The sequence below is a fragment of the Gorilla gorilla genome, chromosome 12 (assembly GCF_029281585.2).
Source record: "Gorilla gorilla gorilla isolate KB3781 chromosome 12, NHGRI_mGorGor1-v2.1_pri, whole genome shotgun sequence".
NCBI classification, from domain to species: Eukaryota; Metazoa; Chordata; class Mammalia; order Primates; family Hominidae; genus Gorilla; species Gorilla gorilla.
Genome location: NC_073236.2, coordinates 32,709,017 through 32,736,856, shown reverse-complemented (window position 1 = coordinate 32,736,856; position 27,840 = coordinate 32,709,017). Strand labels below are relative to the sequence as shown.

General features: G+C 45.1%; 1 protein-coding gene across 3 annotated transcripts; it reads right to left on the bottom strand.

Moving 5' to 3' along the window:
- Positions 1 to 27,826, bottom strand: LOC115935858 (cingulin-like protein 1). Of its 3 annotated transcripts, none has more exons than XM_055378631.2 (5): positions 27,574 to 27,826; positions 25,573 to 25,686; positions 18,760 to 19,115; positions 16,855 to 17,018; positions 1 to 5,109 (listed from the first exon to the last, which is right to left on the bottom strand). In XM_055378631.2, exon 5 carries the CDS (start codon positions 5,047 to 5,049, stop codon positions 3,604 to 3,606), a length of 1,446 nt encoding a protein of 481 aa, XP_055234606.2. In that variant the 5' UTR covers positions 5,050 to 5,109; positions 16,855 to 17,018; positions 18,760 to 19,115; positions 25,573 to 25,686; positions 27,574 to 27,826; the 3' UTR covers positions 1 to 3,603. The 3 variants fall into 3 exon arrangements, with proteins under 3 accessions (XP_055234606.2, XP_063551592.1, XP_055234610.2); XM_063695522.1 differs by having other exon boundaries at positions 27,582 to 27,826; XM_055378635.2 differs by lacking the exons at positions 25,573 to 25,686; positions 27,574 to 27,826 and having other exon boundaries at positions 18,760 to 19,282.
- Positions 27,827 to 27,840: the final 14 nt, after the last annotated feature.

The window sequence follows — 27,840 nt, the reverse complement described above, 5'->3', positions numbered from 1 at the left end:
CAACATGCTCCCAAATAACCACTAGGTCAATGAAGAAATTAAAGAGGGAATTTTAAAATTTATTGAGGAAAAATAAGAGTGGAAACACACTGTATCAAAACCAATGGGACACAACAAAAGCAGTTCTAAGGGGAAGTGTATAGCCATAAATACCTACATCAAAAAAGAAGAAAGATTTCCAATAACCTAATGACACACCTCAAGGAACTAGAAAAACAGAAACAAACCAAACCCCAAATTGTTAGAAATAAGTAAGTAATAAAGTTGAGGTCAGAAATAAATGAAACAAGGCCAAGAAAAGCAATTTTTACTTCATTTATTTTTTATTTTTATTTTTTTTATTTATTTTTATTTTTATTTTTATTTTTTTTTTTGGGTGACAGCGTTTATTGAAAGGAAATCTTGCTTTATCCAGGAATTCACTTACATGGAGGTAGCTGCAAGGAGAATGTCTCTTTCTCATGACAACCCAAAGCAACCAAACCATACCCTAAAGCAGAGACGCAATGGAATAAGTCAACGGGCATTGTAGAACGACACTCAGAAGCAGGAAAAACCATAAAAGATACAGGATGATTGTCTCTTCAGTATTGCATTTGGCCATGTATGTGTTTTTACATAAAATATATGTTTTCTTTTTAAGCTAGCTAAAGAAAATACTCTTGATCGGGGTTAGTTCTTAAAGCAAAAAACAGAAGAAAAGTATGTATATATAATAAAATTAAAGAACGATAGCATGTTATACCTGGAAAGGACCATGGGCCCTAATCTGCACTTTGTTCCAGGTAATCCATGGAGGCTCTGAGAGTGAGCACACTGTCAAGGTCACTGGGGTGAGATGAGCTGGGACTTGAAAACCCTTCTCTTAACTTTCAGTCTCAACTCTTCCCACTCCACTATACCGCATGCGTTGCCAACTCCCTCAGAGTGTAGGATAGCGCAATTGTCAAAACGCATAACAGCCTGTTTTTAGGGTAATGATGCAAGTGTTTTGAAAAGTGACCTGTGTTCTCTTTGCATGGGCAGTTTTGCTTCTTGTAGCCAGCCCCATGGCTACTGGAAAGAACTAGCCAGAATGAGGGGCAGCTACTTTCTCACAAACCAAAACAGACACACACTCCCAAAGTTCTTGGGTGTGCTGACCTTCCCCAGCAGCGTCTCTAGGTATGAGTGGGCTGAGGCTTCTCTCAGCAGGCTTACTGGCAGATGTCTAACGATGGGAGAAGCAGCAGGGAAATTATGAACATATTGAGGGTCAAAGTGAGCTCTAGGGAACCAGGCTTGTTGCGTCCTCAGAAGGACAGACTGAGGGCTGAGTACAGAGGTGCTCAACCTCCATGTCGATTTGATTGTCATTTATCACCCCCTTTCCTGACACTGAGCTCCAGGAGGGGAGGAATTTTTGCCTGTTTAATTCACTGCTGTATTCTGTGTGCCAAGGACTGTGCCTGACACATCACCGATGCCCAATAAATATTTGCTAAATGAATGAATGACTAAAGGGAGGAATCGGCCACACCCCACATAAGCAGGCAGAGGTGAGAATCACCCCTGGCTGTGGTGAGGATGACAGTGACCCTGTAGATGTGGAAGGGGCTTGGCTGTCTGGCTCCAGACTCCCACCCTTAAACTGGGCTGACCACTCTGAAACCTGCCGGGTGGGCTCTGACCTGGCGCAGGTGGAACTCCATGGCAACTGTCATGGAGTCCTCTGGCCCACAGGCCCCCACCCTATTGGGATGGTTGGGGACACTGCTGAAGCAGCTGAACACTACCATCTCTGCCACATATATGTCACCAACTCACAGGGTCCTCTCGCTGACCATGTCCTGTCCCATATTCTGACCTGCGGAAGCCCAGCTGTGACTGGGCCTGGCCTGTGGGCATGCCTGGGGACTGTCACATTGTGAAGTGACACAGGAAGGCCAGGAGGGAGTCCCCGGATATCTAGCATCCTCCCGATGCTATGCTCCCTGAAATTCCTCTCCAGCCATGTGGCCTGGCCCCCAGACCTCAACCACTCCCTGCCAGCCTGCTGCTGGCGAAGTCGCTTTGTTCCAGGAAGTTGGAAGGAGTCCTCCAGTTTGCACAGACACGCCTCTGCCTGACTTCTGTTTCTTTCTTCCCTTCCTCGACATAATCCTGAGATCCTGCTCAATCCACCTCTTGCCCACACATCCCCCAGCTTTCAATAACTTCTCTGTCTTCCTTCTCACACTGGGCCCCATACCCACATCTGCCTATCTCCTCTCTCATCTCCCTTCCCCCATGACCTTACCAGACACCTCCCACCTCATTCTCACACCTAAGTCTATGAACCTTTCCCCCATACCCTCTCATTCCCCCGATCCCAAAAGCTTGCTGTGGGACATGACCACACAGCCCTATCCTTCCAGAAACGGCCTCATTTGTTTAAGGCCTTACCTACAACTCTCCCTACCCAACCTGTGTAAAAGAAATTGCAATCAGTGACTGGGAACAGGTCTCAGCACAGTTCAGAAATTATAACAGAATTCTAGATAAACTAAGGAAACAAGGCCATAGCTGCAGTCACAGACACAAGCAACCTTCTGGCTTTCCCCTGTGCCAGTGACTTGTTTACCCAGACCATGTGAACTGCTATGCTCAGTCTTAGCTGTCCATGACCACTACAATTCTTCTTTTCCAACTTTGGTTTCCAAACTGGTCTTTGACTTTATTTGACTTTCTCTCTCTCTCTCTCTTCTCACCTCCGCTCCTCAACACTTAAAATCTAATAGCTTCATATTTTAAAAAAGAATACTCAATGGCTGGGCGCAGTGGCTCATGCCTGTAATCTCAGCACTTTGGGAGGCTGAGGCAGGTGGATCACCTGAGGTCAGGAGTTCAAGACCAGCCTGACCAACAGGGCAAAACCCCGTCTCTACTAAATACAAAAAATTAGCCAGGAGTGGTGGCGGTCATCTGTAATCTCAGCTACTTGGGAGGATGAGGCAGGAGAATCACTTGAACCAGGGAGGCAGACGTTGCAGTGAGCGAAGGTTGCGCCATTGCACTCCAGCCTGGGCAACAAGAATGAAACTCCATCTCAAAAAAAAAAAAAAAAAAAAAGAATACTCAATATAGATGCATGAACTTTACAAACCAGCCACCCTACCAAGCCTCCATCACATTCCAAACCCAACAGCAGCAGTTCGTGAGAAGGTCTGGTTTAAAATATGTACAAGCTATACATGGTTTCCTCCCTGCACAGTGCTATTAAGTAAGTCCTAGCCTTCTGGACCCTTTGTCTTGGCAGTGGGAGTGATGAGGGGGCAGGGACAGCAATGCAAATAGTGGCTGTGGAACAGGGGCCTCAGCCTACCAAAGTGTATCTCTCACAACACCCCAGTGGGTGGTGGCTCCTGGTCCTCAGGCATCCCAACATTTTAAACTGCAAAAGCTCCCTGTTGAAGACCCACTGAGAGACCCTGGCGAGGAACGTAACACTGAGGAGCTGGCATGCTGTGCAAAGAGGCTGTGATAGGTCTCAGTGGCAGACAGATGCTCCCCTCCCTGCCTCCCACTTTGGGTGGCTGCAGCTCCTGCAGGAATGACAGGCACTTCCACAACCCGGGAGACCACTCAGATCTGGCTGGCGACGGTGCTGTCCTTGGAGAATGTGTAGCTCACAGGCGCCTCATAGAGGCTTCCCCCATCCATGCTGAGGTCATCGTCGTCATCCATGTCATCCAGCACTTTACTCGGCAGCTTCTTCAGTCTTAAGTCCTTCTTCATGGAGTTGAGCTGCCCCTGCAGATGTTCATTCATGTCCATCTGCTCCTCCAGCTCCCTCTGCAGCTTCTTTTTAGAACTTTCCAGTCTGTCGATTTCCTCCTCAGCCTCCTCCACCTGCCGCTTCATGGCTTTCAAACGCAAGCTCAGCTGGTCCTTCTGATCAGTCAATGACAGGTGCTCATCATCCACCTGCATCACCAGCTCCTTCACTTTCCACTCCAGCCGCCGGTTGCTGAGCTGAAGATTGGCCCGATCCCGCTCCTCACTCTCCAGGCGGTCCTCCAGCTCCGCGATCCTGGCCTCCATCTGCACAACCAGCCCCTCTTTGCTGGACCTGTAGGAACCTTCCAGGTGGATAATCCGGCTCTTTAAGTCCTTGTTCTGCCTCTCCAGGGAAATCTTGTCGCACTCCAAGTCTTGTCTCGCAGCTCTCTCCTGAAGTAGCTCATTCCTCACCTGCTCCATCTGTTCCCTGCTCCTACTGATCCTCTCAGACAGCAAATCTGAGTTGTTTCTCTCTTCTTCCAGTTCCATCTCCAGTTGAGACACCTTGTCCTCCATCTGCTTGACCAGTCTGCTGCAGTCATCTTTGAGGTGACTCTTGGCTTCCAGCTCATACTCCAGGTCCTTCAGCGTCTGCTCCAGAAGCTGCCTTTTTGTGAGTGTTTCATCCTGAGCTCTCTGGTAGTCCCGTAACTCTTCCTCCATCAGACGCATCTCATCCTGCATTTTCATGGCTGTCAGTCGGGACTTTTCTGCCTCCAGGGTTTTCTCCTTCAACTGTCTTTGCATTTCTGCGAGCTCCCTGCGGTTTTTCTCCTTGTACTCATCCAGCTGGTTCTGGAGCTCCAGGGTTGAGGTACGGGAGGCCTCAACAATGTCTGCCATCTCCTTCTGCAGTTTCTCAATGGTCTTGCCCAGATGCCACCGCTCATTCTCCATCTCGTTCTTCAACCTTCTTAGCTGCTCCTTCTGCTCACTCTCCTCTTTGAGCTTCTCAGACAACTGCTTCTGCTCCTGGGTAGTCCGACTCAGATTTCCCTGAGCAGCCTCCAGTTCATTCTCCAGGGCCCTTCTGGCTGACACAGCTTCTTTTTCTTCCTTTCTGGCGTGCACAAGGGCCTCCTCTAATTGTCGTATTTCTCCCTCGTACTTCTTCAGCGTTTCCTTCGCCTTGGCTTCATCGCCTTTCAGGTCCTCGATCTGCCTTTGAAGCTGAGCAACTCTCCGCTCCAGCTCTTCGCTTCTTCCCTGCAGCTTCTCATTCTCCTCCTGCAGAAGCTTCACGCGCATTTCGGTCCCTGCCTGGTCTTGCTCTGAAGTGTTGCTCCTGCTCGCCAAGACCTCGACATTCTGTTAAAAACACAAAGCAAATGAACAAGGAGACTGATGTCAAGGAGCTGTCCCCAGGCTGGAAGAATGGCTGGCATTTATGAAAAACTCATTGTGCCCACTTAGCCAGGCCCTGTGCTGAGCCAGGGGTCGGCAAACGACAGCCCTATTTTTTATTTTTTTATTTTTTTTGAGATGGAGTCTTGCTCTGTCACCCAGGCTGGAGTGCAGTGGTGTGATCTCAGCTCACTGCAACCTCTGCCTCCCAGGTTCAAGTGATCCTCATGCCTCAGCCTCCCCAGTAGCTGGAATTATAGGCTTCCACCACCATGCCCAGCTAATTTTTGTATTTTTAGTACAGACAGGGTTTCACCATGTTGCCCAGGCTGGTCTCCAACTCCTGACCTCAGGTGATCCACCTGCCTCAGCTTCCCAACGTGATGGGATTACAGGCATGAGCCACCACACCAGGCCAAAAAAAAAGCAATTTTTAAAAACTTAGCAAAAAAGAGTTCTTTTTTCTGAAAAGATAAAATCAACAAACCTTTAGCTAGACTAACAATAAAGAAAGAAGATGCAAATAAAGTCAGAGATGAAAAAGGATACATTACAACTGACACCACAGAAATACAAAGGATCATAAGAGACTCATGAATCACAACTATACGCAAACAAATTTGAAAACATAAAAGAAAAGGATAAATGCCTAGACACATATAACACCCGAAGGTTAAATTATGAAGAAATAGAAAACCTGAATAGAGGAAAAACAAGTGAGAAAATTGAATCAGTAATAAAAAGTCTTTCATCACAAAAAGCCCTTGAGCCAATGGCTCTGCTGCTAAATTCTATCAGACATTTAAAGAAAAGCTAATATCAATTCTTCTCAAACTATTCCAGAAAATTGAGGGGAGGGGAATAGTTCCAAATGCATTTTACAAGGCCAGCATTATGCTGATTCCAAAACCAGATGAGGGCACACAATAAAACAAAACTACAGGCCAATATCTCTGATAAACACAGATGCAAAAATTCTCAACAAGGTATTGACAAACCAAATTCAATAGCACATTAAAAATATCATTCACTATCACCAAGTGAGGTTCATCCCAGGGATGCAAAGATAGTTCAATAAATGCATTTCAATACATGTGATACACCACATTAACAGAAAGAAAGACGAAAACCACATGATCACTTCATTAAATGCTGAAAAAGCATTTGACAAAATTCAGTATCCCTTCAAAATAAAAACTCTCAACAAATTAGGCATAGAATACATGTACCTCGATCCAATAAAGGCCATGTATGACAAGCCCACAGCTAACATAATACTGAATGGGGGAAAGCCGAAAGATTTTTCTCTAAGATCAGGAATAAGACAAGGATTCCCACTTTCACCACTTCTATTCAACATAGTACTGGAAGTCCTGACCAGAAAAATTAAGCAAGAAAAAAAAATAAAAGGCATTCATATTGGAAATGATGAAGTCAAATTGTTTCTATTTGCAGATGACATAATCTTATATCTAGAAAGTCTTAAAGACTTGACAAAAAACTATTAGAACTAGCAAATGAATTCAATAAAGTGTCAGAAGGCCAAATCAAAATATAAAAATATCATTGCTATACAGGGAAGGAAGGAAGGAAGGAAGGAAGGAGGGAGGGAGGGAAGGAAGGAGGGAGGGAGGGAAGGAAGGGAAGGAGGGAGGGAGGGAGAGAAGGGAGGGAGGGAGAGAGGGAGAGAGGGAGGGACTGACGGATGGAGGGAGGGAGGGAAGGAACGGAAGGAAGGAAGGAAAAAAGAAAGAAAAAGAAAAAACAAACAAACAAAAAACCCCCTAGGAATAAACTTAACCAAAGAGGTGAAAGATCTCTACACTGGAAACTATAAAACATTGATAAAAGAAATTAAAGAGGACACAAATAAATAGAAAGATGGTCCATGTTCATACATTGAAAGAATTAATGTTGTTAAAATAGCCATAAAATACCCAAAGCAATCTATAGATTTAATGCAATCCCTATCAAAATACCAATAATATTCTTCACAGAAATGTAAAAAAACAATTCTAAAATGTATACAGAATCACAAAAATCTCCAAATAGCCAAAGCAATCCTGAATAAACCTGGAGGCATCACACTATTTGACTTTAAAATATACTATTAATACAAAGCTATACTAACCCAAACAGCATGGTGTTGGCATAAAAAGAGGCATGTAGAACAATGGCACAGAACAGAGAGCCCAGAAGTGAATTCATGAATCTACAACTAACTGATTTTTCACAAAGGTGCCATGAACACACATTGGGGAAAGGACACTCTTTTCAATAAATGGGGCTGGAAAAATTGGATATCCACATGCAGAAAAATGAGACACCCCCACTACCTCTCACCACATACAAAAATCAAATCAAAATGGACTTAAATGTAAAACCTAAAACTATGAAACTATGAGAACATCAGGGAAATGCTTGATGATATTTGGGCTGGGCAAGGATTTTTAAAGTAAGCCCTCAAAAGCACAGGCAACAAAAGCAAAAACGACAAATGGGATTACACCAAATAAAAAGCTTTTGTGCAGTGAAGGAAAGAGCTGACAGAGTGACAAGACAACCTACAGAATGGGATAAAAGATTTGCAAACTATCTGACAAGGAGTTAACACCCAGAATATATAAGCAACTTAAACAACTCAACAGCACAACTAGTTATTTAACCCAGCTAAAAAATGGGCTAAAGACCTTAATAGCCATTTCTCAAAAGAAGACATACAAATGGACAACATGAAAAATTTCAACATCACTAATCATTAGGGAAATGCAAATCAAAACCACAATGAGATACCACCTCACTATCATTAGAATGGCTATTCAAAAAGACAAAACAAAACAACTGTTGGTGAGGATGTGAAGAAAAGGCAACATTTACACACTTTTGGCGGGAATGTAAATTAGTACAGCCATTATGGAAAACAGTATAGAACTTCCTCAAAAAAATTGAAACTAGAACTACCATATAATCCAGCAACCCCCAGTATGGGTATTTATCCAAAGAAAATGAAATCAGTATATCAAAGAGGTATTTGCACTCCCATGTTTACTGCAGCACTATTCACAATAGCCAAGGTACAGAATCAACCCATGTGTTCAACAACAAATGAATGGATAAAGAAACTGTGGTCCATACACAGTGGAATACTATTGAGCCATAAAAAAGAATGCAATCCTATCATTTGCAACAACATGCACGAGCCCAGAGGACATTACGTTAAGTGAAACAAGCCAGACACAGAAAGACAAATACCAAATGATCTTACTCATATGCAGAATATTTTAAAAAGGTGATACAGAAGTAGAACAGTAGTTACCAGAAACCAGGGATGGAATGGGAGAAGGAAGAATGGGGAAAAGTTGGTGAATGGGTATGAAGTGATAATTAAATAAGATTAATAAATTCTGGTGTTCTATTGCACAGTAGGGTAACTCTAGCTAACAGTAAGGTATTGTATACTACAAAATAGCTGAAGCAGAGGTTTTTAATGTTCTCAACATAAATAAATGATAAATGTATAAGACAATAGGTATACTAACTATTGAGATTTGATCATTGTACAGTACATGCATAAACCAAAACATCAAATTGTGTTCCATAAATATGTAGAATTACAATGTGTCAATTAAATTTTTATTTTAAAGGATAAATACAATGAGGGTCAATCTGAAGAGCGACATACACCTACATGCTGCATCTAGAACACAGTTATCTATATTCCTCCCTCCATTCTCCAACATGTGCCACTGATCATCTTTGCCGGCAGGGGCGGGGTGGCGTCTCCCACATCCTTCTGCTTTTTTTGGTCCTAACATGATCACTCTGTAGTAGTAAGTTAAACCTATGATAGTAGCTTTCACTGATTGGTGTCACTTTATTGTGTCCCTATGTCCCAGGCACTCTGCTATTTTATATTACCTAACTCAACCTTTACTAGAATCTTACGAGGTAGGTTGTATCAGCCCTTTTTTAAAATGAGGAACTGAAGCCAGGCAAGGTGTGATGATTTACCCAGGAGGAAGCAATTGTGGGAGTCAGGCTCCCCTTCATGTCCCCTTCCTCTGTCCCAGTCCTTGGGTCACTCAGGTGGTTTCTTGGAGCTCCAGAGTTTCCTGGCTTTCCAGGATGTGGCCAACTCACCTCTCTCCTCAGAGACCAGTCCAGTGCCTGGCAAAGAGGCTCAGGGAATGGTGATTAATTCCATGGGACTCTCTGCCAGGGAACTGAGGCCCAGAGAGCAGAGATCAGAAGCATCAGCTGCCCAAGACTTTTGAGGTCCCTCATTGTGCTCATTGAGCAGGGCGCTGACCACCTTGTGGGCACAGAAGAAACGGTTCCCACTTCTCAGTGCAGAGTGGGTTAGGGAAGGAGGAAGGGGTGTGTGCAGAGTGTGTGTGAGTGTGCATCCATGTGATGCCTTCTGCAATGCAGCCATGTGTACTTTGGGATGTCTGATTCTGCACCAGCCCTGCCCTGCCTTTGTGAATCCCATGAATCCCCTAGTTCATTCCCCAGAATCCTGCCTTGGAGGTCTGAGATAGATGTAGAGGTGCTGAGGCTGGCTTGTGCCAAATTGGAAGAACCAATTGTCATGCTCTAAGGAATTCTGCAAGCCAGTTGTGAAGCACCACCATTGTTTTTAAAAAGTAAATTATATAAACCTATAATTAAATAAGTTATACTAAAAACAAAGATAAAAAAAGACTCAAAACTCATCTCTTCAAGCTGGGCACAGTGGTGGGCACCGATAGTCCCAGATACTTGGGAGGCTGAGGCAGGAGCCTCAGGAGTTTGACACCAGCCTGGGCAACACAGTGAGACCCTGTCTCTAAACAACAAAACTCATCACTTCCCTATTGTTTTGCTACCTTTTACTATCATCTATGCTCTTGGGATTATTTACATCTATTGCATCTGTATCATGTAAACACTGTTATGATGTGCTGTTGTGCATCGCTTTCCAACTCCATATTCAGTGACATCACCTCGCTTGACATCAGCCATGGTGGGAGCGTTTATATCATGGCAATAGGCAAACACTACAAAATCAGGGCTTGATTTATTGTTTTGTAGATTGCCTGTAAAGTGACAGAGAAGATGTTAATAATGCAGATTTAAAAACATGTTTGTAGCTAATACAGAGTGCATAGCAGAAATAATTGAGAAAATATTCTTCCAGAATTCAAAAACATTTACCCCACTCAGCAAAGTAGCTCCTGACAATCAACAAACAAGTCCTGACTTACATCTAGTCTTTGTTGTTTCCCATTTGTCTTACTCATTAACATAAATAAAAATATCAACCAATAATCATGTCGAAACTATGTTTACTCATCAATTGCAATCATAGCTTGGCTACAGATGAATTCAGCAGAAATTAAGGAAAGCACTCTATGAGAATTAATTGGCTGAATGGAATTTGCAATAAAGATATTGTACATTTTTTGTCAATTATGTAAAATGTATTATATCAGTATAATTTATAATAAGCTTATATATACATATGCATACTTTTTCAAGAGCCAGTTATGATACATTTCCCAGCATACCACTGGGCACAAGTGACCCGGCTCTGGCATTTCCTAAAATAATGAAGATGTCAGAGTTTCTAGGACCAAGGTCAACATTAACTATGCTTTAGAGGAAAGACAACAAGGGTAAATAAAAGAACTCAAGAGAAAGCCAGTGCCCCACCCTATGCTGTTCTCTCTATGCTCTGCATTGCACAAATCCTTTTTCCCTACTTTGTAAAATGAGGACATTGGACCAGACAAAATTTTTTAACTACAAGTCACAATTGTATGTGTTATATATATAACACACGACTCATAGTTACAATTATGACCCAGTTGAGATGCGTGTGTGCACACATGCATGTTTAACAAATTTCTGTGCATGCATGTTTAATGACTTTTCACAAAACAATACCCTTATCATGCTCAGTGCCCTTTGGTAGTCCTAATTTGGTTCAAGTCATTTGTACTCTGTCCCACTCATTTTGTACAATGCTGGTCATAAACACTAAATTGATTTTACAACCCACTAATGGGCTGCAACCAAGTGTTTGGAAAAAGAAAACACAAACAAACTTGACTATCAGATGATTTTAGGGGGCCATCTGTCCATGAAGGCCTCTGACGCATTCTGCAAATATGCGTCTTCACACTGCAGGATCCTGAACACCCACGACCTGCTCAGATGTGTAAACAGCAAATGAGGTCAGGTGGAAACTTTAGCTCAGACCTTATCGCCTCTCTGGGCCCTCCTCCTCGCTCCTCCCTGACCCAAAGTCATTCCCTCCTCCCTCCCACTTCTCCTCTCCCAGCCCCACTGAACTTGGCTGAGGGTCCTCTCTAGCACTCATCACATCTTCTTCATGCTATACGGACACTTTTCACGTCTCATCTCTCACTTTTCAGTTGTCAGGTTTTCAAAAGCTAGAAGCACGTTTTATTCAACTGTGAATTCCAACTGTCCCTTACCCAACCCCTACCCTGAGCTTCTGGACTTCAGGCAAGGTACATAATAAATCCAAGTAAGTGCTTGCTGAATGAATGAGTGAAGGAAGGAAGGAAGGAGAGAATGCAGGAAGGGCGGGTGCCAGGGAGACATACACTCTGCACTGTGTGTACTTGGCCTGCATACAGCTGAGCTGTCTCCTGGGCCCTCATCCACTCAAAGTAGTGGAATCACAGACTAGCATCCACCCATGGGAAGTGTGAATGCCTCCGCACTCTCTGTCACTCTCCCTCCCCACAGGGCAGCCCTGAAGCTCCATTTGGGCACTTTCACGGGTAGGAACCCTGTACCTCCCAGGCCGGCCCTGCCATCTTGCTGAGTGAGCCAGGCTCAGTGGAAAAGCCTGGGCTTTGGAGCCAGGAAGACCATGAGAGTGAGTCCCAGCTCCACCACACGCCAGCTGTGTGACTGTGGGCAAGCCGTGCCCCTCTCTGGGTCTTACTCTTCTCATCCTGAAAATGGATCCAGTGTCCCCCTTCCAGAGCTCTGTGTGGATGAGATACAATGAGAGTCGAGTGCCCGGCCTCGTGCTCAAAGAGCAGTGCTTCTTTTCTCAATCTTTTCCCCGCTTTTGGACAGCTCTGACAAAAGAAAGGTTTTTTCCTTTCACAGAACTGAAAGGGGACTGTCAGTGGTTGCGTTTCTACCCCCTCAGAGCCTGGACCCTGTCTGCTCCTCTGTCCCCAGAGCATCTGGTAAACAGTGGCGACCTCTCCCATTCCCCACAGGCTCTACCTTCCATCCCCCAGCCCCAGTCCAGTGCCATGCATGGCTGTGCTCAGCCGGGCTGGCATCCCTGGCCTTCTGCTAGGGCTCAAAGTGCCAAGGACTCCACTACCTTTGGGCCCCTGACCGTGCAGTGAATTGCAGTCCCCACCTGGTTAACCAGTAGCCAGAGCGGCTGCCCACGCCTGGCCCCATGACCAATCTTACCCTTCCCTACTGCAGGAAGACTGACCCAAAGCCCAGCACCTTTGCCCAGCATGGGCCAGGTGCCGTCCTGAGCCACCGGCCTCCTTTGAAGCCCTCATGTGAAGAGGCCCATTGAGGAAAATCCACTTTGAGTCCATCCCAGCTCTTCTGCTAAGCACTGTGGTTCCTTAGGCTCGGGGGCCCCATAGGTCTCTGTTTGCTCACTTCTGAATTGAGGGGATGGGATGGACTGCTTGGGACATGGCCCAGTTTCACAGCCACCAGTCCACTGTTTGGAGCTAACTTTTCATAGGCCTGTGTACCCCACTGGATGGGGAGCTCCTCGAGGGCAGAGGCCCTTCTCATTTAGCTCCCTGTACCCAGCTCCTGCCCATACCTCTGGCAACAGTTGGCACTCACTCGTGTTTCCTAAACGGGTGGATGGAAAGCTAACATCCCTCGAGGGTCTACTATGTGCCAAGCTTTGTTTTAAACATTTAGTATGTTTACCACCTCATTTCATCCTCACAACAGCCCTATGGGAAAGGTACATTTTCACCCCATTTCACAGATGAGGAAACTGAGGCATTGAAAGATCTAGAATGTTGTCCAAACTTACACAGCTAGCAAGTTGGGGAGCCAGGCATTGAATGCTAACAATCTGGATGATCGTAAAAGAACTCTCTGACTGCCAAGTTTTGATTTCAGTATAATTTTCAGCTCCTATGGCCAGGGCAGTCTGGGCTCTCTCAGAATCAAGATGAGAGAATGGCAGGGGCTTGTGTAGGTTTGAGAACAAACTTCTGTATCGGATCACTTGTACACCACTTTAAGAATTCCCTGGAGAAAGCAGAATTCTTTTCAAAAATGAAATCCAGGCAGGGCATGGTGGCTCGAGCCTATAATCCCAGCACTTTGGGAGGCTGACGGGGGAGGATCGCTTGAGCCTAGGAGTTTGAGACCAACCAAGGAAACACAAGGAGACCCTCATCTCTACAAAAAATAAAAGGCTTAGCTGGGCTTAGAGGTGGATGTCTATGGTCCAAGCTATTCAGGAGGCTGAGGTAGGGGGATCACCTGGGCCAGGGAGACCAAGGCTGCAGTGAGCTGTGATTGCACCACTGCACTCCAGCCTGGGTGATGAGTGAGGCTCTGTCTCAAACAAAAACACAAAAGTGAAAACCATGATGAAATAATAGCCTGCCTAGGAGAGGAGGAGGGGATGGGGGAGTATCAATGAAACAAGATTGGCCATGTGTTGACAATTGTTGAAACTGGCGGTTCATGATACTATTCCCTTTTCTTTTGCATGGGTTTGCATATTTCCATAATAAAAAGCTTAAATTTTTAAAATAAAATAAGAGGAAGTCCATGACTACCATAAACCCACATAAGTTTGCTGTCTTTCTGGTTGTTTCCCAGTTTCTCCTTTTCCCCTGCAGGCCTGCCTCTGACAGCCCCTCAGAGTGTCACATGTGGCCCCGCTGCCTTTCTCTCTTTGTGTGTTGGCTTGTCTCTATGTCTGCCACTTTCTGTGACCTTCTGAGAATCAAGGAAAAGTTCTGCAATCAAGCCCACACATAAACACCCCGTTTTTATTTCATTTTCTCCCAGAGCCTCTCTCTTTCTTCTCTGTATGTCCAAATCTCTGTTCTCGTGTTTGCCTTGACTTCTCCATTCATTTTGACCTTGCTGTATGGCTGGCTAGGAATGGTCAGCTCCGGCTGGTACCCCGCTTTAGAAAATGTGCATGGAGGGTGTTTTCATGCATGTCTGAAAAGTTCAGAGAGTGCTACCACGAAAAAAATTGGTTGTTGAAGAAGACAAAAACTTTTCTTTTCTACCTCCTTTCTTTCTTAACTGTCTAATAAAGCCATACTCTTTTTCATTTCTTTTCACTTAATAAAAATAACAATAATAATAGCCATTGTGTATTGAATGTGTGCTGTGTGCCGGGCATTTGGAAAAGGTTCCTATAGTTATTGTCTCACTTAACCCTTCACAACCTGTGTAACATGTATTCCCACTTCACGGATGAGAAAACTGAGGCTTCAGAGAGGTTAAGTGAAAGCCCAAAGTCACTTAGCTAGAGGCTGGCAGAGCTGGAGTTTGAACCCTTCTTATATTTTCCAAAGAGGAAACATATTCAGGCACTACAATGACATTAAGACATTGATAAAGGTTTCATGTCTGGGGTCCTTAGTGGGGACAGTGACACCCCTCCCCCACCCCTCACTGGTAGACAAATCTGAACTACATGCTCAGGCTGGGCCCTGCCCTATGAGAAGGACCCTGACCAGCTGAACCATACCCAGGAAGAGGACCGTGATGGAGAGGGGGCCCTGAGAGGGATGGGTAGAAGCTCTCAGGGGCATGGTGCTGACTTCAAAGGAATGTCAAGGGTCCAAGGGGCACAGCTGGCACCAAAAGGTAAGCCACATGCTCTGGGTCCATCCTGGACTTTCCCTCTAATTCCAGACCACAGGGCCAATTGTCAGCCTCCTGGTTATCTGTCTCTGGATGTCCCATGGGCACCCCAGTCTAACATGCCCCATCTGAACACCCCAACTTCCTGCTCCTCCCCTGGCATCCTCATCTCAGGAGTGGCACCACCCCCGACCCATTCATCCAAGTCAGGGACCCAAAGTCATCCTCCACTCCTTCCTCTCCAATCCCTGCCAAATCCAGACACATCTCTCCACCCTGACAGCCACCACCTTCGTCTAGGCCACTGTCCCCTTTGTCTGGACTATCTCAGTAGCCTCCTGCTTGGACTCCTACCTCCTAACCCTTTTCCATCCTGTGACCAGAGGGATCTTTGTAAAAATCCTCCTCTTAGCCTTTCCCTTCTCCCAGCCCAAGGGGCCAGCTGCAGAGAGGGGGGAAAGGAAAAATTCTCTCAGACCTTCCAGTTCCAGTCTTTGCCCACCTCTGGCTACCTCCTGCGCTCCCTGTCCACTGGTCCGGGAAGCCGTCCCTCTGGTCTGTTCCTGGCCTCAGGTCTTTTCCATCCACTGCACTCAGGCTCCCTCCCTCTTCCCGTGGGTGGGATTCTGGGAATCTCCTTTCCCAAGTGACTTTTATTATTCCTGTTGGTGTTTTCTTTTTTTTTTAATTTTATTATTACTATTATACTTTAAGTTATAGGGTACATGTGCACAACCTGCAGGTTTCTTACATATGTATACATGTGCCATGTTGGTGTGCTGCACCCATTAACTCGTCATTTAGCATTAGGTATCTCCTAATGCTCTCCCTCCCCTCTCCCCGCACCCCACAACAGTCCCCGGTGTGTGATGTTCCCCTTCCTGTGTCCATGTGTTCTCATTGTTCAATTCCCACCTATGAGTGAGAACATGCGGTGTTTGGTTTTTTGTCCTTGTGATAGTTTGCTGAGAATGATGGTTTCCAGTTTCATCCATGTCCCTACAAAGGACATGAACTCATCATTTTTTATGGCTGCACAGTATTCCATGGTGTATATGTGCCACATTTTCTTAATCCAGTCTATCATTGTTGGACATTTAGGTTGGTTCCAAGTCTTTGCTATTGTGAATAGTGCCGCAATAAACATACATGTGTGTGTGTCTTTATAGCAGCATGATTTATAGTCCTTTGGGTATATACCCAGTAATGGGATGGCAGGGTCAAATGGTATTTCTAGTTCTAGATCCCTGAGGAATCGCCACACTGACTTCCACAATGGTTGAACTAGTTTACAGTCCCACCCCTGTTGGTGTTTTCTTGGCTCATTTCCCTCTTTGATCCCCCACAGTTCTAAACAGATATTGTGACGCCAGAAGTGATGGTTGGATTTTTTGTTATATTTTGGAGTAGGCTTTCAGTTCTTGGATCTAAAATATTTGAAGGTTAGAATAAGAATTCTTAATTCCTGCCATTGGGGCAAGACTTTACAGATCTCGAATCCTTTCACATTCTTGTTCTCATATGATCTTCACAAAGCTGTGGTTTAGGTAAGGCAGGGGGTATCACACCTGATTCAGAGATGAGGAAACTCCAGGATTTGAACCCAGGCCCCCTAACAACACATCTGGGCTCTGCCCACTCCACTCTGTCTCTGAACTGAAGATGAAAGGAAATCTATTCGCTGACCAAGTAACCTATCTATGTTATTTCCTCCATGCCAGCCTGTCTACAAATTAGCTAAAACATGCCTTTCTCCTGGTTTTCATTAATCACCAGCATCAAAGAAGACAGTTGCTAGGAACATGCCACTATCCAGCATGACTTGTCTCAGATCTGCCTCTTAAAGCTTACCTGGTGTTTTTGGGAAGCATCTTGGAGCAGGGGTACCACGTGCAGCCCTGGTGGGCAATGCGTTGGCAAAGGAGGCTTCTCTCAATTGTTCTTCAGGCTCCTCCGGGCTCTTGGATGTCACTGCTTCTGATGAGCTGATGTTCTGCCCAGTTCTCGTCACAGCACTGAAAAACTCAGAGAAAAGGCAAACTTCCAGCAAATATTTACCTAAGAAATGAAAGCAAGCAGGCAGCCCATTTCCTCATTCCAGAACACTGCTCACTATTCAGCTCTTCCTCCCCTTCTCATGCTGCAAATGTAGGACTTACACTCCTATTTCCTCTCTCCTGGGCTCTTGCTGGCCCTTTCAAGCTCCTGCTGTGGGCACCATCCCCCTGAGCTGTCAGAACTTCGCCCAGCAGCCATGGCCCCTTTGGTTAGCTGTAAAAATTATTACAGGAAATAAACTAGGACTCTGCCTTAAGGCAACACACTAGGACCATGGGCTTCCAGATTCTCTTGGAAACAAAGCAGCCCATTCGCGAGGAGAACAGGCCGGAGACAAGTTCAGAACTGAATTCCAACCACATGGCAGGACACGCTAGCTGTCCACCAGGTGTTCCTGCTCCCTTTCTGTAAAGTAAGGATCTTTTCATCCCAGGCCATACTTCCCAGCCACCCCAGCATCTAGGGACAGACATGGACTAGGTCTCACCCATGGAGTGTGAGCCAAAGTGATGTGTGTCACTTCTAGGCCAAGATGGCCAAGGAACAAGCATGTCTTTCCCACCTTCTCCTTCCCCATCTGTTGGTTGGACTCTAAGGCTCTGAAGGATATAGAATCACAGGATGGAAGGCATCTGGGTCCATGAATCACCATGCAGACAAAACTGTCCTCTACACAGGCTGTCCTCTCACAGACTAGTGCATGAGCAAGAAGCAAAGTTCTATTGTAATAAGCGGGTGAAGAGTGGGGCTTATTTGTTCTAGCAGCTGGTGTTACCACAGCCGACACAGCACAGAATGTAGAGGACTTGCAAGCACCATGTGGTCCACCCTTTATTTTAAGGATAAAGCTTCATTTTGATGTAATTACCTCTTTAAATGTCCTATCTCCAAATACAGTTACATTCTAAGGTACTGAGAGTTAGGGCTTCAACACAGGAATTCGGGAGGGAGATACAGTTCAGTCCATAACATCCCTGATTGAATCAGCCATGGCGGAGTAGGAGACAGTCATGGAGGCAGTAAATAGACACCATAACTGACAAACCCAGGCCATTTGTGTTTGCCAACCCTGACCTCTTCACTCCTGCCTGGAGTGGCTCCTCCCACCTCTACTGATCGGCCTCACTCTTGTTCATTAAATCCTGCCTCAAGCAGAATCTGCATGAAGTATCTTCTGATCGCCGTGATGCAATATTCTGTCTGGACTTGGCCTACATCCTTTTATGTCATAAGTTTATTTGTTCATTTAACACATACTTATGCAGAAATAGTCAGGTGCAGTGGTTCCCAGTGTGAACTTGAGGGCCAACTCCATCATTTACCAGCTGTGTAACTTCAAGCAAGTTTCATTGTTAACCTCCCTGAGCCTCAGTTTTATCTAAGATAAGCTATGACCACCTTACGGACCGTGGGGCTGAAATGAGCTAGTAGATATAAAATACTTGGCAGGGTACCTGACAGACAGTAAGCACTCAGTGAACATTGGCTATCATTGGGAGCCAACTATGTGCCAGGTACTGAGCACACAGTCACAAAGTCACAGCCCCCTTCTAGGCCAGAGTGGCTTGGAAGCCACAGCTAGATCTGATTCAGCATGCTATCTGGGATACAGGGGAGGCCCCATACATACTTATTCTCAAAATGAAAATGATGAAAGAAAAAAGAGGATGAGAAATACAAAGATTGAGTACAACATACCTCTTTTGCTGAATGTCTAAAAGCAAAGAATCACTTTAAAATGCATTTCCTCTGAAACCAGGCTGTCTCCTTCACTGATAGAAGCAGTTCTTGGTACATCTTCGTCACATGGTTCATAGAAAAGAATTGCAAAGCTCTTCTCCTTCTAGGCACACGGAGATGCTATCTCTTCCAGGAGTGCCCATCCACAACGTGCTTCCTGGCTCCACTTCCCAGACTTCAAATGGGTATTTTAAATTCTTGGATGATTGTGGCAAGTTTCCTCATAATCTTACAATTCCTCTCTTCATACCATTAAGGAAGAGTCATTACTGAGTTGTCACCAACCACTCTGGGGACATTGGGAAGGCAGCCATCTTAAAGTGGGGGAAAATAAAAAGCTAAGACATTGGCTTTAAAATGCTTAAATTCTGGACATTGGTTTTAAAATGCTTAAATTCTGGAAAATTTGGTTCATAGTAGTAAAGATTTACTTCTGAGGGGCTGTCATGCTCCAGGCTTGGACCCTTTTGAAACCAGCATGATAGATTTCATTTCCCTTCTCTTGGGCTTTCTTATTTTTGTGTTGAACTCAAACATAGAACTTGACATGTATCTCCAGGACATTTCAACATTTGATTTCTCTTCACCATGCTAAGCTATGCAAGCCTTTTTGAATATTGCTTTTCCTATCCAACGTATATTAATTTCTTTGGGGGCATTTGAATACTCTGAGTTCATCTAGGTTACCGATAAAAAAACAGTGACCACAACAGAGCCCTGTAGCACTCCACTACAGACTTTTTTCCAGGAGTTAATGCAATGGTGCTGCAGCTGGCAGAGAGTGAGGAAAGAGATTACTGACTGCACCAGACCCAGGTTAGGAAGAGTTACTGTACTGGGGCCCTGTATGTAGCAGGGTTCACAGCCTGGGTGATGTCACAGAAGGAAATTCAACAGTGTATCACAAAGGTTGTGCTTGTTTCCTGAGTGTTGTAAGCTTATCACAGGCCAGCTTCTAGTTATTCTCTAGAGATATGGTTTAATTACTAACTTTAGAAACAAAAAAACTCAGATATCTAGAAGACCTAGTGCAATTTCTTCATGAAGTTATGAAAGGAAAATCTATCTCGGACCCTCACTAAGCTAAAGGGAAAAGTCAAGCTGGGAACCAAGTCACCTTCTTAAGCACACAGAGCATGGCTTCCTCAGCTACTCCCCAGTGTCCAGCACAGGCCAGGTGTACAGCGAGCCTTCTGAGAGCTTGCTGGATGAAGAACAAATGAGTCAATGCATCAGTGAATCTACAGATTAGGAATGTGATGTGGCAAGATGAACTGAGACCTGTACCCCTCCCCAGTATGGGAGAAATTTGAGAATAAGTGGGGGAAGAAGCTACAGCAGGTCCTTGAATAAAGTTGTCACATTCAACGTGATTTTTTTACAACATTGATGAGAAAAAAGGAAACCACCTCCAGCCAGGACCACTGTCTGTGTGGAGTTTGCACATTAACCTCATGTCTGTGTGGGTTTTCTCCAGGAGATGTCTGAAGATGTGCACCACTGAGGGGAACTGGCGTGTCTGCATGGTCCCAGTGTGAGTGACTGTGGGTGTGTGTGAGCGTGCCCTGCGATGGTCAGGGTCAGTTCCTGACTTGTGCTCTGAGCTGCTCAGATAGGGTTCAGCTCTTGCAACCCTGAGTAATAATTATCTTGTTCTTATTAATTTTTCTTAAATGTACCTATAGTTCACATTCATTTTAATGTTTATGATTAGAAGTATTTGGGGTTTTTATTTAGAAGTTTGGTAATGTTTTTATAACCAGAAATATGCCATAGGAACTTAACCTCTTGTCTGTATCAATGAGCCTATGTAAAATTGGTTTTGTTATACGTTGTCTCACTTAAAGTCAGTTTCCAAGAACCTATCCACAGTGTTAAATAAGGACTTGCTGTGTAACTTTTTGTTGATCTGGATCAGAAAGCAATCAAGTGCTCTTAGCACAATAATGGTACATTATTATTTTGAAAGGAAAAAGGCCAAAGGCATGAAAAAGGGGGCAAGTGCTTTCCTCCTATGAGACTAGGCTGTGCTGCCTTCTAAGAAAGTGAATTCTCCCATTGGCAAGATGAATTCTCTTTCAATTATTTGTGAGGAAACTGGCAGCAGATATTTTACCCTCCTGGTCAGAAAGGAAGTTCCAGGGCCTTCCACTTTGTGTCACAGAGCTGATGCTGGGATTTTGCTGGTTGCCAAGTGCATCTATTCTATTTAGGAAGTGGGGAAGTAACCACAGGATGTGTGCTCTGTGACCTGAACTTGGGCCCTGAGTGCTGTATTCCCCGACTTTGACTGTGGGCTATGGTGGTTCACTCTAGTAAACGGTCAGAGGTCCCTCTGGGGAGGGCTTACAGGATGGTTTATAGGACACATTTGTAAAGAGTCCTTCTTTAAGGGGACCCAGCCGTCCTTTCAAAGAGGCTCTGGGTTAATACTAGGTCTGCAAATGGACAAGAAATTCTGGCTGTCCACTGTGGTGACTGAAATCAGCTTCTAGACACCAGATATGGAGTTTTCCCTGTTACACAGAGCACACAGCATTTTAGTAAGATGCCCATCTCTTTCAGTCCTAGGGACACTGTGACAACTAGCCAATGACAAGATTCCTGTGAGTCAAGACACAGTGATGTCCACCATTTTACTCCATTTTACTGCCCATTACAGTGTATGTGCCCTGCTCTGCCCTTGGCAGTTGGATGCTACCACTTGGCCTCTGCTATTCTGGGATCCCATGATTCCCAGTGGATTAAGGAGCCCATCACAGTGGTGTCATCTCTTATCTTCATATGTGGCCAATAGAGGAGAGCCACCACCAAGTCTTCAAGGACAGTAGTGGTCCCCTCGCTAATGAATTTCCCAATGTCATAGTGAAGGGAATGTCCTCTGGGCCCCCTTGGAGAATGTAGTGGTTGGTTGGGTGGGTGAGTGTGCGAGTTGTCTATAACAAATCTATTCCAACATCTCCCTAAGCCTTTTTATCCCATCCCCTACAACACACCAAGGATGTTCTGGCACCTCAATGTCTTTAAATATAGGTCACCATTGAGTCCCAGTTCCACTCAAACAGCTAAGTAAACTATAAAGCCCCCTCCCCCTGCACAAATCAACACATTGAATCCAGAATCTCTGATCAGTGTGCCTGTATCAATAAATTTGACTTGATGCTAAGTTCTATTCTGCCTTTCTTGGTCTAACACCCTAAGAATCTATTCATGCACATATTCTCCAGGTTTCTACAATGTAATGTATCAAAATCTTGCCATTTTTTTGGTGTAGAAGCTAAATCTTCCCAGGGTAAACCTTGTACGTGCCCTACTCAAGTACATAGAGTTCTGATGTCAGTTGAGAGTCTAGTGGCCACAAGCCCTAGGTTTTGAGGAGAAAAGGTATCCCTTGCAAGGCAACTGCCTTGGGTGATCTTAACACAGGGTCCTTAAGCAAGGGAAAGAGAGTCTTCTCAGACATGACAGGCAAGCTGCTTCCATTGGCAAAGGAAGCTCAGAATGACTCAAGGGTTCAGGATTCTCAGCTTCATCTGAGTCCACCCAGATTTCTCCATTCCAAGTCTCAGGTTCTCATTCCCTAACTTTCACATAAGAGACTGGAAAGCCTGTGAATTCAACTTATAATTATGCAACACACAGAATTACATTTTTTGTGTCATTTTCAGCAATACTGACCCTGTAGCTACATGAAATGTATTCTTATTTATCATTTAAATAAATAATTTGTATGATTATTGAAGCATATTTATAGTTAAGCTTTCTAGTTCTCTGATTGTGACCCATCTTTGACAGTTGTTTCCTGGGACCACTCCTGGTTCTATTAGCTAGATCACTCAGGCCTAGTCAGATGACAAATAGAATTCATTTCTCTTTTTTTCTTTTTCAGGCATGCAACAGCTCTGTTCCCCAGGCTGGAGTGCAGTGGCCTGATCACAGCTCACTGCAGTCTTGAACTTCAAGGCTCAAGTGATCCCCCCACCTCAGCCTCCTGGGTAGCTGGAGGCATGTACCACCATGCCCAGCAAACTTTACATGTTTTTGCTAGTAGAAAAGAGGTCCCACTATGTTGCCCAGGCTGTTGAAGTCCTGGCACAATCCTCCCCACAAACCTTGGGAGGTATAGGGATTACAGGCATGAGCCACTGTGCCAAGCCTACAAATGGAATGTAATATAAAGAATTATTGGGCCAGGCATGGTGGCTCACGCCTCTAATCCCAGCACTTTGGGAGGCCGAGGCGCGTGGATCACCTGAGGTCAGGAGTTCGAGACCAGCCTGACCAACATGGCGAAACCCTGTCTCTACTAAAAATACAAAAATTAGCCGGGCGTGACGGCACGCACCTGTAGTCCCAGCTACTCGAGAGGCTGAGGCAGGAGAATCGCTTGAACTCAGGAGGTGGAGGTTGCAGTGAGCCAAGATAATGCCACTGCACTCCATCCTGGGTGACAGAGCGAGACTCCATCTCAAAAAATAATAATTAAAAAAAAAAAGAATTATTGGCTGGGCACAGTGGCTCATGCCTGTAATCTGAGCACTTTGGGAGGCTGAGGTGGGTGGATCACTTGAGTTCAGGAGTTCAAGACTGGGCTTGACAACATGGCAAGACCCTGTCTCTACAAAAAAATACAAAAATTAGCCAGGCATAGTGGCAAATGCCTGTAGTCCCAGCTACTCAGGAGGCTGAGGCAGGAGGATGGTTTGAGCACAGGAGGCAGAAGTTGCAGTAAACCAAGATCGTGCTACTGCATTCCAGCCTGGGCAGCAGAGCCAGACACTGTCTCAAAAAAAAAAAAAAAAAAGAAGAAGAAGAGGAATTATTAACTAGGCAACTTGGAGGTAGCAACTGTGAAGCAGCTACCACCATTAGGGCTAAGAGAACAATGGAAATGGTTGGAATGACTAAAACTTAGATGCATATAAGAGGGATCCTTGGAGCTCAAACTCAGACCTCTGCAGGGTGTGCCACTAGGCTGACGCTAGTGTCACTGAGCTTGGAGAAAGAACCCCAGGGGGGCTGGGGCAGTTCATTCTGGGTGGGCCTGAACTCTAAAATCTTATCAGCACTGTGTGAGCCCCAAATCTCTGCTCAGCTCTCACCTCCCAGCAGCCTCCCTCAAGTCTTGCCCTGTACTTGTGCAGTACAGGGTCAGCCAAAGGTCTAAGACTTGTGGGATTCCCTCTCTGTGGTTCCTCATTTTCTGTCCTAGATCCCCAAATCTCTGCCTTAGTCCTGAATTCTGATGTCTACCTCTTCTGTCCAGTGAGACCACTTGGCCTCCACCTCCCTGCAGAGTGGTCTGGAAAGTGTCCCCAGGGAGAAAGCTTGGGTAGATGTGGGGCTCACATTGTGTACCCCCTGACACTCTCAAGGATCACAGCCCTGTATTAGAACACTGTCCAGTGCCTGTCCATAGCTGTTTTCTTTAATTTGTTCAAGTTATATAGTGGTTTACAGCAGAACAGCAAATCCTCTATCATTCTTTTCTGTCTGCTCAGTATCTGAATTCCCATCTTTGCAGAGTTCTACATCTTGCTACATCCCCTTGCATGCAATATTGAAGTGAAATCTGTCTCCCTAAAAATCCCATCTGTCATTTGCGGAACTTCCCTCTAGAAATTCACCTTGCCTTCTGCTCTGTAATCGCCCACCAGAGGTCTGGAGAAAGGGCTTTCACCTTCCTTTAGCTTGGAGAAGACTATCTATGATTGCCCTGACTGTTAAAGCTTGAGGTTCAAATCCATGGCCTATTTATGGAGTGGCCTTTGCTCAACTGAGCTTCTGTTCTCTTCCTCTGTGCTGGAAGCTCCCCAAAGACAGAGAACATCTGCCATTTATCTCTACATTCAAGGGAGGAATTAATGGATGGGACATTCATACCCACTTCAGCAGCTGCCAGGTGGGCACACATCTGCTCTGAATGGGGGATTGGCTAGTCTCTCCTGTGTTGTGTTTGTGTTCAGGCTGGAAGCTGAAGAGGAAGAAAATCACACCCATTCTTGTTGCCTAATTACGTACCCGGGTGCATGGGATCTCTCCACCTGCCAGACAACAGAGGCACCTCAACCCCCCTTCCTGACTGGGAGAATTTGTCCCTACTTTTTCCTATCATCTTAGGGGGCCCACAGGTGTGGCCCACAATGTTAACGGGTACTCTGGGAACCAGAGAGATGAAAGAACACAAATGCCTCTGCTGGTCTATGGGCTTGCGGGCAATTTTAAAAGGAAATAGACATGGCTGATCACCTTCAAAGCTTGGGAATGTTTTCTCCACCCAGATACAGGGGCTTTGATGACACAGGCTCAGTGTTGGAAAATGAGTCTTCTGATTTAATTCTCAAGGAGTCATTATGCATACATAATACTCTCCCTACCATTTAAAAGGAATGTAGATGATATGTAAATGTGCCTCTGTGAGATTGTGTATCCTAACCTGCATTAAGCACACATTAATTTCATTATGACACCGTTCACTTACTCCTCCTTTAATGTCTGCATAAAAAGCAGGAAAATCATTTCTGTACACATTTATTTCTCAATCATGACCATGTTTTGTCCAGTCCAGGTCTCAGGGTCGGGCACTGTACTACAGGAATGGTGGCTCAGTTTGAGGTAACCAAACGTCAACTCCCCTGACCCCTACTTCTGACCCCCTCCATGCTCCTTGCCAAGACTCATAAACTCCTTCTTTGACAAGGACCTCACTATCTCTGGAGCAGCCTGATCTCTCTTTGGACAACTATGAACCATTAGAAAGTTTGAACTTACCAGCAAAGTTGTCCCTGAAAAGCAGCATGGAGTTCGCTTATCTCTTTTGTTTGCAAATCCTGCTTTGTTCATTTAACATTATAAGTGTTTCCTTCTCATAGTGAGACCCCATCTCTGAAAAAAAAAAATTGTTTAAATTAGCCAGGCGTGGTGGTGCTCACCTGTAGTCCTAGCTACTCAGGAGGCTGAGCGGGGGAGGATGGCTTGAGGCTCAGGAGTTTGAGGCTGCAGTGAGCTATGATCATGACATTGCACTCCAACCTGGGCAGCAGAATGAGGTACCATGTCTTTTTTTTTTTTTTTAAAAAAAAAAAAGGGTTTCCTTCACATCATTAAAAACAATCTTAAATTTTTGCATGTTTACACATTCACATATTTACAAACATGCCATTACATTAGATGTGCACTTTTTAACTGCTATTTTACTAAACAATGTATTATAAACATGTTTTCATTTCTATTAACCCTTATTTTCTTTCTAATTGTTAATGCCTGCATAATCCTCTATTGTTAGATGTACCATAATTTATTTAATGATTGCCTCTCAGTGGGCATTTAGGTCGTTAACTTTTTTTATTTTTATTTTTTTATTTATTTTTTGCTATAGTAACCAACTCCAGGATGAAATCTTCACACATAGTGATCATTTTTTTAGGAGAGATTCCTAGAAGAGCACAGAGGGGTCAAGGGGTGAGAGCACTTTAAAAGGCCACTCCTGGTAAAGACAGCAGCCTCCAGGTTGAAAGTCACTGTTGATACGTTCTGAGAGCTGCGCTGAGTGCATTACCAACATTGTTATATTTATTCCTTACCACCACCCCTTCATGGTGCCTAGCCGCCCCTGCTCTGTGTGGCTGATTGTAAGGTAAGGCCTGGCGTGGACCAGGCAGATGGCCCTCCTCTGACCACCACATAAAGTGGCCTCAGAAGAGGCTCCTTTCTGGGGATAAGAAGACTGCAAACTGGGAAGGAACTAGGCTTGAAAAGCAAAATGAACCCCACCCAAGAACAGTGTAGCTGGTCTTCCCAGGCTGCAAGAGGCTTTCTCCATCTCCAGGAGTTCAGCAAAGAAAAAACAATAGAGCACAAGACAAATGAGGGGTGGCCAGTAAAGGCAGGAAAAGTCTCCTATAAAACCTGCTCAGCGAGTCCCTCCCTCCATCCAGTGCATTTACCCAGCAACACATCAAATCCCAGCAGCCAAGACTCTCTTAGGTTTCTTGTCTGGGTGCCCTGCCAGAACTCAGGCAGGATGGTGTGCACAGAGCCTGGCCCAGAGAAGGCGCAACGGCGGCATGAATAACTGACTACAAGAAACTGCATCTTTCCAACATGCATTCCCCAGTAAGCCACAGGTACACTGACCCTTGTGCACCAAGACTTCATCAAAGCATTATTCGTATTAACCAAAGGATGGAAAACAAGTGGTTAGATAACTGCAACTAAACCCTGTGGAAAGGCCACTCTGTATGAACTCCAAAATATATCACCATATCTCATCACAACAAAGTCACTGTGGATGGAGATGCACCATGACTTTATGCAGCATTAAGAAACACACTCAGAGCCAATGAACTATGCTCCCATTGATTGTATAAGAAACCCAGTTTCACAGATGACAAGAGGTGGGGAAACTGTGAAACACTGTAAGTGCAAAAACCAAGTGCAGACTAATGTGTATGGCACGCTACTCTGTGTGTGTGAGAGAGAAACAGAGTGAGTGTGTTTTAAAAGAAGGGGCTTTTTTAGGCACATGTACTTTTATAGGCATAGAGAAAATTTCTGAAAAGATATACAAAAACCCGATAGCAAGAGTGGCCTCTGGAAGCCGAGTTGGAGGATGGGGATACAAGGTGGTAGGGTAACCCTCTTTTCATCCTTAGATGTATATGTAAAATCTACATTTTAAACCACATATTCTCTTTATAAAATAAAACTTTGAAAACTACTGAATGCAAAATAAAATTAAATAAAATAGCGCATCCTTCTGTGAGGATTTACCGGCATACTATCTGGAGCCAGCCTTGGATCCGGAGACCGTACGGTTATCCAATCCTGACTCTGCCATAGCGACCTCGGGCAAGTTGTCGCCCCGACTGGGTCTCGGTTCCCTCAAGAGTCCAATCGGAGGTCGGAGAGCTGCTCTCGGGGCGTCCCTCCAGCTCGGAGCCCCGGGCCGCTGGCACCGCGCGGGTCCCGGGCTGGAGCAGCGGTCTGCGGGCGCCCCGCGGTGCAGGCCCGGCCAATCAGCGGCCGCGGGGCGGGAGC

Excerpts from the sequence above, each read along its gene's own strand:
- LOC115935858 (XM_055378631.2), bottom strand. The coding sequence starts at position 5,049 with ATGCGCGTGAAGCTTCTGCAGGAGGAGAATGAGAAGCTGCAGGGAAGA.